Source organism: Diachasma alloeum, unplaced genomic scaffold (genome assembly GCF_001412515.2).
Source record: "Diachasma alloeum isolate Michigan unplaced genomic scaffold, Dall2.0 Dall_scaffold_00360, whole genome shotgun sequence".
In the NCBI taxonomy this organism is placed as follows: Eukaryota; Metazoa; Arthropoda; class Insecta; order Hymenoptera; family Braconidae; genus Diachasma; species Diachasma alloeum.
In genome coordinates, this window is record NW_021680499.1 from 547719 (window position 1) to 560321 (window position 12603).

The 12603-nt window shown below is 37.8% G+C and overlaps 1 protein-coding gene across 1 annotated transcript in view; it reads left to right on the top strand.

Annotated features, from left to right (window-relative positions):
* Positions 1–9008, top strand: part of LOC107041294 (lysine-specific histone demethylase 1A) — a 271727-nt gene extending 262719 nt beyond the window's left edge. Inside the window, exons 10-13 of the mRNA XM_015261784.1 lie at positions 4894–5186; positions 6068–6280; positions 6884–7094; positions 8358–9008. Of these exons, the coding sequence (XP_015117270.1) occupies positions 4894–5186; positions 6068–6280; positions 6884–7094; positions 8358–8542 (902 nt within the window). The 3' untranslated portion in view covers positions 8543–9008. The remainder of the gene's footprint in view (positions 1–4893; positions 5187–6067; positions 6281–6883; positions 7095–8357) is intronic.
* The last annotated feature ends 3595 nt before the right edge of the window (positions 9009–12603 follow it).

Consider the following 12603-nt stretch of genomic DNA (forward strand, 5'->3'; position numbering starts at 1 on the left):
GGGGGGGGGGGGGGGGGGGGGGGGGGGAACGGAAGAGTGCAGATGGAGTTCAGCAGAGAGAATAAAATGAATTGTATTTTTACACTGTAGCAATTCAGGAAGAATCTGAGGTAGATAACAAGGATGATTTTCATAGTCTCCGTGTCCCTGCATTTCCACGAATTTATACCATTTTTCCTTCTCATTTTCTTAGGTACACGGGTCACCCGGAGTATTAGAGTTATTCGCAAGGTTCAAAGTCGTAAATTTTACGGGTTCCATTGAACACAAGGGACAAACATAAAAACGAATCCCTTTGGAATGATGGGAAAATATCCACGAAAGGAATAAATATATTCTTTGCTATTCGAAATTTTCAATTGGTCAGGGTTTTTCATCCGGGGCCATTCTCGTTATTCCGCTAATTGCCGGGGGTAATTGGTGCTGCTGGTGCCAATATAACACACGGGTTTTCTCATTAAAAACATTTTATTTAGCCATTCACATAGCACTTTTACTCTCCGTTGAATACAATTGAAGCTTTTTGACATTCATTCCGTTAAATAAAAATTCGTTTATGAATGGGGGGAAAAAACATTCGTTCGCCAATAAAAAATGGACAATTGCATTTTTTTTATCAATAAGTATAGTTGTTGTTACCAATAAATTAGTAATTTGCCTCTGAATCGGTGAAACGCTATATAAAGTCCCGTCTTTAGTGACAAACTCGGCAAATAACTCATATGGATAAACTGCGATATTCTACCCATTGAGCCAATTTTTCGTAATTCATTGCGATTATGTCACCGCGAGAGATCAATCAAGGCGATAAGGGATAAGAAAAGGAAATATTTGTAGGAACAAAAACTGTTTCGTGTAAAACCAAATAGTAAAATAGTGAAATAAAATAGTAAATAGGATTTCATTTTTTGTTTCGTTGAAACGGAATATTAAATCACTATTTTATTTGAATTTCACAAAGACATAAATAAATACTATTGGGCTCGATCGAAATAGTCAACTTGAAACATATATTTCATGTACACTGTTAAAAAATTTTGTCTGAAATTTCCGCTACACTTTTTGGAAATTTTTATTGAATTTAATTATAACTGAAATTTCAAGGAATTTCTTCATTGAAAATTCAGAATTTCGTGAAAACATCAAAGAGAACTGTAAATTTCAGTTCCATTTTTCCCTGAAAATGAATAGAAAACTAGAAAATTCCGGTAATATATTTTTGAATTTTCAGGACAGTGACACTAAAGGCGATTTAGGGGGAACAATCATGAAATTTCAGATTTCACTGAGAATTCAATGTAATCTGGCACTGGATATTCATATTAGATTGGATATTCAAATAAATTACGGAATTTTCATCTTTATGCTGCTAAAAATTCTGAAATTTTATTGAATTTTCAGTGAAACCTGAAATTTCATGTTTTTTTTCCCTAAAAGCATTTCGACAGCAACAAATCTTTTCTATTAGTGTGGAATATTGATGGAAAAGATTAAAATATTCCATTCTCTGAAAAATCGATAAAAAAAATTCAGGTGTAGAAAAATCAAGTGGCGAAAACGCGCAAATGCGAAACACATTGTTAGCGTTTGTTTTAATTGACCAAGTATGGTTGGAAAAGGTAAAGTGGTTACTGGTACATGTGTAAACGAAAATGATGGGGATGTCACGGTCGGTGAACACGAGGGCGGTCCTCTCTGTGTGCATGCCCCCCTGTTCCATCACGCTTGTTTTAGGGGTGTGAAAAACTCAACGGGCGCACATCACCTCCGACAACAGAGAAGCAATCGGGTGAGCCCCCAAAAAGGAGAGGAAATAAAAGTGAGTGGAAAGAAAAAAGTGCAAAAACCCGATTGGGACATTTTGTGATGCTTCATCTCAGGTAACAACCACGTAGATTGCTCGCGTGCATTAAGACACACCTGCGATGAGAGGTGGAGAGGAGGAGGATAAAAATCATGCGGTATATCGCGTGCAAATGCTTCACGATGTTGCAATCTACGGGAGAAAGTGCAGATGCATGAAGCAGGCGCAATCTAACATACCACTGTTATACATAGAAAAGATATGGAGCTATTTATATCATTATTCAGTTGTTTTTATACACCTCCGAGCTGCAATGAACACCGTGAGAATTCTCGCAATGTTAGGAAAACATTGAAATTTCACGGACAGTTTAGGTGGGATTGTCACGAGCGCGACAGTCTATTCTATTTAGGGGTGCGGGGGTGATAACGAATTTTTTAATTTGATTGGAAATTGAGTGGAATTTTCCAATTGATCGGAGAACCGAGAATTTATTTATCTGAGTTTCACTCGTTTCTATGGATTTAGATGGAATAATTGATGAAAATCACATAAAAAATTACTGTTCAATGTAGGTAATTGGAGAACGAAATTTTGGTTCGGGATTTTGAATTTTAATTAAGGGAAAAATTTGAGGCGAAGAATCATTCTGTTCCATTAATACGGGATTTTTCGGAAAAGGGCAAGCAAGATGAATAAATTTTCTGCGAATTTTTACATTCAGTTATTTCTTCCTGATTTTTCTTTGCAATTATTATAGACAATTTCAAATTGTGAATTTTCAATGTCAAAATTCAGTGAAATTTCAGTGGAACTGTCACGTAACGCAATTTCCAAGAAGTATACTAAAAATTCAATGGAAGAAATGGTACTAATTCTCATGGGAGTGACATTGAATCCAGTTTGGGGGAAAATGATTATGAAATGTCAATTTTAGGTAGAATTCGTAGAAATTCATGAGTTTTCAGTGGGACTGCGACGGAAATTCCACAGCTTGATTGAATTATTAATGGAACATGAACGTTTCGAAATAAAATCCCATGAATTTTTCAGATTTTTGACTGAGAAATTAAATTGAAAATCAAGGATTTTCGCGATTTGCAGATCATTCGGACAGAAATTCAATGAAATATTAGATTTTTTAATGACAAGATTTCCTGAAATTTCAGTGGAAATTAAACGTGATAAAAATTTGTGTGATGTAATCTAGTCCTCAACCTGTAATCTAGTACTTTAGGTTCTTAAAACAAGAACCTGCCGGTACCGAAATGAAAAACCCCAGCTTTCTTAAAATACAAACCTTGAGGTTGTTGAATTTACATCCTTCTCTGCTCCAATTATCTTCATTAATGATGATGTGACTTCACAACTTAGGCAAGGCCTTTTCCCCCTCGTCACAAAGTACAGAGCGTCCTCCCCTCTAATATTTGAATGCCCCCAACGCTTGTTGATTCCATTGCCAAGTTCTAGATTCCAGTACCGTGATCCCGTAAACCAGAAACTGTTTTTCTCTGTGGTGTGCAAATAATAAGAAAAGAGCAGTCGAGCTGAATATCAAGGTGACGAAGTAGCGGTAGACCCCAGAATAATAGAGGGATCGATGAGCGAAAGTGCTAATTTAAATTACGACGCTTTTCGCCCGGGCTAACAGATTGGTAGCATAAATTTTAATTAACGAAATGGGCTAACGCCACAGGATTCGCTTGGTAGCCACGCGGCAATACCATCAACATAATTAACCCAGCTAGACAGAGATGCATAAGCGTCATTATTAGAACATACCGACGCGCGGTTATATGGTACTCAAAATGCGTACAGTTTTTCAATGACTTGTTTTTCGGGTGTGAGGAGATGTGCGTCATCGGGGGACATCGTGGGCTGGACAATTTATTGACGATCATTATCGTCTTCATCACATTCCTCGTTTATTTCTATTGTTTCATTTCTTTTGGGATTACGTCGATTTTTTTATTGCAGAGAGACGTTTCGGCTGAAAAATTGCGTTCAAGAAGATATTGTGCCCAACTTGGGGGGGTGGGGGGTACATAATAATGCATATGACGTAGTAATATCTAGTCCACATACTAATTTGTGGCATAACCCATTATCTGATTTTAATTAGATGAAATTCCGTTTTACATTGTAAAAGTGTCTCCAAGACGTTTTAATTGAAGACATCAGAAACACAAATGTGCGCCATTAAGACGGGATCATAAGACTTTTGTGGTAACTTATTCATTTTCTTCCAATTTAGTGAAGTTCTGAATTTATTGAGAGGTTGGGAAGGGAATGCATTCATGTGATTGCAATATCACAAATGTGTAAAAATATTAAATATTATTCTTAACAAAAATCGTTTTCATCAGGATTTCTGATCACAAAACTTCTCTGACCCTTATATTTCTAACTCCCTTCAAATTTTGCTTCACAACATAATTTTCAATGCCAGCTTTACTGCGATTCAAGCTATTTATAAATTTACTTTGAATCCTTTATCTGTCCGGCGAAATATTAATGTATTGAATGCCACAATTCGCCCTATTTAAATATCTTTTAGTTTTTGTGCGTAAATGAAAAATCTGTTTTAAGCTTTTATTGATCTTTTAGTGAATAAGTCCGGTAGATCCTCGTCGTCCATTTCTTGGACAGGATACAGTGCAAATTATCATGATAAAATGATTGACTCTTTTCATGCAACATGGTCGGGCATTGAGAAAACGTGAATGAAGTATTTGAAGAAATAAGTGAGCCACCATGAGTTAGAAACAGAATTCTTGATTTTTTCACATCTAATGAAAAAAAATTCAGATTTTAATCTTTGATTACAATGGAAATGTTGATTTACACATAAGACCCTGGGTTAAATCCTGATTTTTAAACATTTCTTCATTGAAAAACCAAAACGATAATTAAATTGAGAAAAAAATTAGAATTCCAAGCCTAATCGAGTTTTCTGCAATTTTTTTGCAGTTTTCAATAATCTTTGAATTTACCGTAAGGGTAGAGCTACTTTGATGTAAGGGTTTTCCTTTCCCTTCGTCACCCAGAACCGTTCAATTAATGTTGTATGATTGAATTCTCTGTTACAGTCCGCAACGGTTACTCCTGCGTTCCAGTTGCCCTATCCGAGGGCTTAGACATAAGATTGAATACAGCTGTGAGAGCTGTGAGATACGGTGTAAATGGTGTTGAAGTTTGGGCAGCACCGTCTCGCAGCTCTCACACCAATCCCACTGTGCATAAGGCCGATGCTGTATTGGTGACTCTACCACTGGGGGTACTGAAAGCGTCAACAGCACCATCGGCAGTGGCATTCAATCCACCACTGCCGGATTGGAAATCCCAGGCGATTCAGCGACTTGGCTTTGGCAACCTCAACAAGGTAAAACGTTCAGCGTTGTACATGGCTTTTATTGGGAAATGTGAAATTCATGTTCGGGTGACTGCATATATGACGAGTGGCTTGCACTCTGTTGGCTTAACGGTTGGTGACAACGAATCGTTGTGTAAAGAATTGTGTGAATTGTTGGGTTTTGAGATGATGGTGACTGGAAAAATTATAGGACGGTTAGGGCAAGTTGGCGGAAAATGAACACTCTTCACACTTTTTATAGTGTTCTTAAGTCGGGAACAAATTCATCGATTGAGGTCTGTCTACGGTCATCATAAAAGAGAACAATTTTCTATAGTAGAAAATGTACTGTCTGAAATTAAGACGCTATTCTCCCATTTTTCAAGACAGTTGTGTCTCCAAATTGAAGTTATTTTGAATTCATTTGTCTCAAACGCGTTAATGTCTTAACATAGTACCGCCGTCATACTAAACAAAAAAAAAGTTTTAAATTTAGTGACTCGTATTTCAAAATATTAAGGAAACGTCTCGTTTTTAAACCGAAAAAACGTCTTGAAGATATTAGTTTTTACAGTGTAGTACAGGTTTGTGTAGATATTAGGTAATTTTCGCTGTATTTTTCATTATTCATTTCACGATTTGCAAGAATAACTCATCCCCTTTCATATTCACATTCTAATTGGCAATGCTCTTGTCTTGAAAACATTCTCATAAAAATGACGACTATCATCTTCTTTAGATGTTTAGCTTCTCAGTGGTTTATTTCCATTTAATCATTAATTTCTACTAGGGCTCGACAGCCGTCGTGTCTTCCAATTAAGTCGATTCATACCCCTCCATTAGTGAATCAATACTATTGGTATTGGTTTTCTCGAACCTTTGAGATTGATTTCCTTTATTGAAATTTGCAGGTGGTCCTCTGCTTCGAGAGAATCTTCTGGGATCCCACTGCCAATTTGTTCGGTCACGTTGGCAGTACGACGGCATCGAGGGGTGAATTGTTCCTCTTCTGGAACTTGTACAAAGCACCAGTGCTCTTGGCCCTTGTTGCGGGCGAGGCAGCCTGCGTCATGGAGAATGTGAGCGACGACGTCATCGTTGGGCGCTGCATCGCTGTGCTGAAAGTAAGTCGTTTCATTATTTCAGCAGGGAATGACCACCAAATTTAAAAAAGAAAACCTGTTGTGCGCCTGATGTTTGATAAATCTTTAAAAATCATAAAACAGCCCGGTGGCTTGGCGCAGTGGGTATGTTCGTTACTTCACATGCAAAAGGTTCTGAGTTCAAATCCCGGTCGGGTAGAATGGTGCGATCTAACCATTTAATGTCTTGATCATCATCGCACTATACCCTAACGGGGTCGAAGCGATGTAAAATAACGATTAAAAAAAAATTATAAATCTTTTAAAACTGAATTCTCAAGAAATACACAGAAGTCCTGTGGCAGATCATGTCAATTTCACAAAGTTCTCCAACAGCAAAAAAATCTTCTGAAATTGCCAAAAATACGCTTCCCTCAACAGAGAATTATTTATCCTCTTTGGTCCTCCCATTTCCCAGCTCTGTCTCCATCACTCTGCATCCAAAATCCTTTTACTACCCCACAACTTGGCTTCTCTCCCTGGATACCATGGGAATGTGCATAGAACACTTGAGACTCCACCGCTGTTCCCAAAGTCAGGTCCTGGTGATCTATATGACTAAAGATTCCTCGTATTTTCCACCAGGGAATATTTGGAAACCAAGTCGTGCCACAGCCACGCGAGAGCGTTGTAACAAGATGGCGTGCAGATCCCTGGGCACGTGGATCCTATAGTTTTGTTGCTGTAGGTAGCTCTGGAAGTGACTACGATTTACTCGCTGCACCCGTTGCACCACCGCCACCACCGAATCAGCCCGCAGGGGCTACACCACCACCGCCCAGAGTTTTCTTCGCTGGTTTGTAATATTTTTCAGTATCTTCTCCCCGCGGTATGAATCGTGATGCTGGGATTTCGGAACCAAAATTTCTCGTGCCATAGACATACATTGGATCCTAATGAAGAGATCCCAAGACGATAGAAGCAGTTTATTATTTTCCTGGGATACAAAAGATCCCCTAAGGGAATACCAAAATATAACAGAGGTTTCATCGATCACTCTTACATATTTACTCCACTTATTATTGATCGTATTGTTGCGTATTCATTATCTTTCCCCCTCTCAACCACCTTCACGTGCGATCGTCTCTTTCCGATTCGTTATTCTTTTATCTTATGTCTTGATGTCTTGATCCGCGAACGCATCTTTAGTTTTACGTCATGTTATTGTTTTCTTTAACCGTTAATTATCGCAATAAAGTTATTTTAATGAATCGGGCTCCTTTTATTTAACAATATTATTGTGTTCTTTACCGTTTCACTTCCGAATGGAAGCATTATATTCGTCAAATCGGTGACTTCCCATTTTTTGTGTCAGAATAACTAATTATGGCATTAGGAGTTCGAATATCCGGTGCTATGTATGAGTGTGTATGTCGTTTCGAAGATAACTAAGAAAATAATTGTTTAAATGAATCCTATTGTTATTCAAAATATTTTTCCCAATGCTCTTTTCACCGAGTTCGATCATGAGATTGATTGCGTCATCTGTTGTTGAAAATATTTATTTGGAAACCAATGTTCAGGGAAAGGTAAAAAATTTCAACAGCGGGGCAATGTTGGCTGCCAACGTTGGGGCAATGTTGAATTCAATGAATCATTGAATTCAATTTAAAATACATCCTCATAGAAATGCCATTCACAAACAAATTGCTAATTTAATAGCAAAAATATATTGATTACGGTGTGACGAAAGCAATTTCCCACTTGTTTGTTTTGTAATTGTTGTTCATGTTCTCGTCGGGTCGATTTAGCCCTGGCGTACATGCATAGCCCGAAGTTTTCTTCGCTGGTATGGAATATTTTTTAGTCTCACCCTCCCCCCGCACAAACCATAATGCTGGAATTTCGCATGAATCCGAAATGAAAATTTATGATTACGGCCCAATAGAGCGAAATGTTCTTCGTGAAAAATCGAGGATGAAACTGAGATTTTCTCCAGAACCTCCAATTGCTCTTTACGATTATGACTGCATTCAAAAAATTATTTCGTCAAATTCTCCTCTCCCATATCTGCTAATGTATTACCATAATTTATTCAATGTTCCTTTATGAATTATAGGAGAGCACACGATTCGCAACTATCCAGCAACCGTGCACGGAGCATTTTTGAGTGGATTAAGGGAGGGTGGTCGTATAGCGGATCAACTCTGCGGAAGTCCTTATGCACCACCGAATTCCCCGACTTCCGGTGTTCCCTCAAGTGGAGTATCATCGGCAACCACAACAGTCGGGTCTGCGCAATAACACTATTATTCACGCGAAACTACCAGCCCCCCGTCCCATCACCACAATATTAAATCCCCCTATCCCGTATCGTATTATTCACATTTTGTTTTTTTTATCATGGAGCAGTAAACGTGGATTCCACGAGAATACAAAAATGAAGCCGAAAAAAAATGACTCGAAAATAACACGAAATACTCGACTTTTTGTTCCACAGCATTAATTTGAATTTTATGCTGAAAGTTTCAACGGCATCCGATTATTTAGTATCATTTCGTTACGATAGCCCACGAATCCTCGTGTTTATTGAGCACTTTTCATTTATTGGTTTCAAACTTTTCTATTATGATCTCCAGTTTCGACGAATACGGAAAAAAACGAATAAAAAGCTCCAATTTATCGTAGATTCATATCGACGAATCTGTCTGAATTTATGTTCATTGTGTGTAACCAATATTTTTTCTAAATAAAGACTTATGCAAACGTATTTCACGATTTTTTCCAACATTTATTCGCTCCCAATTTCGCCCTGATAACGAAAAAAGACAGGAATGGAAATAAACAACGGTAAAATAGGTCCCATTGGAATGACCGGAGCTAAAGTTGGATACCAAAAGATCGGGAAACAGAACAAAACAAAACTACAAACAAGCTACAAAGCCCTCAAAGTTGCCCCTTGCGACTCGGCCGATTGTGCCCCCGTATGTTCATCCGACTCTCATGGCTAGCCAGGTAGATTGCAACTCCCTTTCAATCTCTCGTTTGAAAACAGTTGAAAAAGAATTTTTACAATCGAGCTTTGTGCGCCCGAAGAATGCTCCGGGTGTAGTCGACCCCAAGCGATGTTTATTAAAAACCATTACTAAACTTTATAATGATACTTCATAATGATATTCAGGGTTTAATACTCACGTACATCTGTGACCCTCTGATAATGAACTGGTGTGGAAGGGTTACCCCAGACTGCGAATTCTCTCCCCAAATTACATTTTTCCCACCTCCCCACTGAACCCATAATATTAAACAACCCGGGGATATGCCCAATTTTTTAACCAAAATTTAATGTATCCAGTGTAATTTCAAACTCGGTGATATCATCATTTCCATCTGTTGCCAGTGCAGTCAGCAGTGATTTGGTCATCACAGTGGAATTGAAATTTCCCCTGAATTTATCTGGAAACAAGATTACAACGTTCAATTCAAAGTACATATCAATATACGGGTTTATCACCGGCGAGTAGTTCTTGGCTAATTCAATAAAACCGGGAGTGATAGCACCATTGTTCCTACTTTGTGTCCATGCGTGATGAAACTTATGAGGGACGCGAGTATTTTATTCTGTTATCGTGTTTCTCTTTCACTGTTACGCGTCCTCAAAATCACTTCTGGCCAATGACTCTGTTGGTTGGCAAATCAATGCGTTCAATCGGGTAGCGTTCGCACCATGAGCTTTTTGTCTGTGACGAGTCAACCGTAGGGCCAGATAATCGAGAATGGATCGATTCGACAATTTTGGTCAAGTCGCCTGTACCGCTGGGTGAATAGAAGCTACTGTAAACCAGCGATGCTAACCGGATCAACTAAAACTGGGTATTATAACGCATTGTGCACAAAAAAATCTAGGGTCTGAAATTGAGGAACTTTTTTACCATTTTTTTTAGATGTTTGTGTCCGGAAATTCAAGTCATCTTTACCGTTTCCAAGTAAGACATTAGACGTATTTTACTTTAATTTATGATGTCTCCTTTATTTTACAAATACTTCATCGATTTTTTCGCTGATAATTCAGTAGCGAAGTGGTAAAAGAAGATGAGTGCACTTTTTAAAAAATAACACATTTTGCGTGAATCACATTGAAATATTAAGTTTCAAATGGTAATAATAATATTACGAACAATTTATTGGCATGTTATTGGAGATATTTGTTGGTTGGCTTGTGTAGATGTAAACCTGTAACAGTAGCATCAAGGAAATAAAGTATTCTATTCTAACGATATTACGAACTTCTAAAAAAATACACTTATCTCCTTTTACCATTTGGCTACTCAATTCTGGTTCGTGAGAAATGTTGGTTATCAAGCAGGATTTGACGGAAGTTTAAACATTTCGGGAAAAGTTTTGTGATTGAAGATATAGTTGAGAATGATTTGTCCTTAGAGTAATATTGAAGGGTTTACTTCCTTCTGATCTTGCAATGATAATATTTCTGAATGCTATGGGGTTAATATCTTATCACATTCGGCCGTTATAAATGACTAGCGATTGAATCGTCTTTAAATGTGTTGGATTGAGACAAAAAACAAAGTCTCCACTTTCGCGACTCGTATTTCAAGACCTTATGAAAACGTCATGTCTAGCAAACGTCCTGTTTTTAGACGGAAAAACGTCTCATTTTAAGACGACAGACAGTGTAGTACAGTTGTGTGAAAATATTGAGTAATTTTCACACTATTTTTCCGTTTTCACTTTACGATTACTATGAATAATGAATTTCCTTTTACATTCTCATTTTCATGAACAATATTCTAATTTGTCAAAAAATCATTCTCAAAAAAATTACTGTTTCGCGTAAGATATTCTGATCTTGGTCGCAAATTTATTCGCAACCGATGAAACCTCTTGTGCGGTGCTCGACTAATGTTCCAAGTTTTTTTTTTCCCTTCAGCCTTAATTTTTTGTACCTAATAGTAGTTCAATTAGACGTCCCCCAATTAATCAGAATTCATACCCAATATTTTCTCCATTCAACCCAACCGCACATGCGATTCTGAAAGGTATTAAAAGAAATGAACCTCCACCACAGCCTTTAAATATCCAAATTCACCGTTATTTTAATTTAGCCCCTGAAACAACGCCCAGAGACTTGGCAATTAGCCCACGAAGGAGCCTAATTACCTAGCGATCGTTCGCGTGCCAAGTTTATCCAACTTTAGCGTTGCAACTTGCCCGATCCAACATTAATTTCTCCCCTCCCCTTGCTGGCAGTCCCTTCATATCTGTAAGTCAGGGTTGAAACAGTGCCAGAATTAATTTAAAGGAGTCATGAAATCCTTTTTTCCCCGTCGATGTGAGGCCCAGAAATTAATTGAATTAGCACTTTTGAGAGTTGTATTGTCATTCTGACACTGCGGCTAATTACAAAAGTGGCCTCCAGAGAATTTTATGGAATATTATATTTCGCAGAAACCAGGGGCACGATCTATTCGCTCGTTTTCAGTTAACATCCCCCTTTATACGTCCGTGTGATTCTCCCCGGCTCTTGTTAACGGGCCAAACCCACTCCACTGGATGGCCCCATACTCCGTTATCCCACTCTCTGGCATTTCGTTTTCGCGGGAGGGCGTATGGAGGAAAAAAATATACCCAGAAACCCTCGCTTTCTGTATCTCGCGGATAGGGTACGTGTCCGTACCAACTAATGTCTCGTTATCCGTGTAATTTAGGGTGGGCGCAACCCGGTGACTTCAAATCGCCTACTTTTAAAGCCGATTTCGGCGTTAATTTAGTGTCGATTTAAGTTGAAAAGTTTGTCCCTAAAGCCTTTCTCCCAATAAGTTCACCTCAGTTGAGGCTCGTCGTACGTGACGTGGGAGCTACATGAGAGGTGAAATCGTTGAAATACCAATTTTTCTTTCAATTTGAACGCCTCACCTCTTTCATTATTAAATTCCTGGGGTTAATAAAACGATTTTTCTTCTGCTAAAGGGTTTTTGAAATACAGTGATAGGTGATTTTGCTGAGAATTTCGAGGGGAAATTGTTGAAATATTTAGAGGGAGTTATTTGATGGGAATTCTCATCAATTTTTACGGGAGAAATACTTTTGATTGTTGAATTTTATTTGCTTTATTATTTTTACAGTGTGAAGAGTGGATTCTTAGACCTTTGAACGTATTTTCAAATCAATTCATCATAGTTTTTTTTATATTCATAAATTGCCTATATGAACTTTCAATTGGTTTCGAAAATGGAAAAAAATTGATTGACTGAATTTGATTTATCTAATTTATTTTGCGATATGAATAAAGAATTGGCTGATTATTTTCAGCTTTTGAGCTTAATTTATACTTTACTGTAATTGAT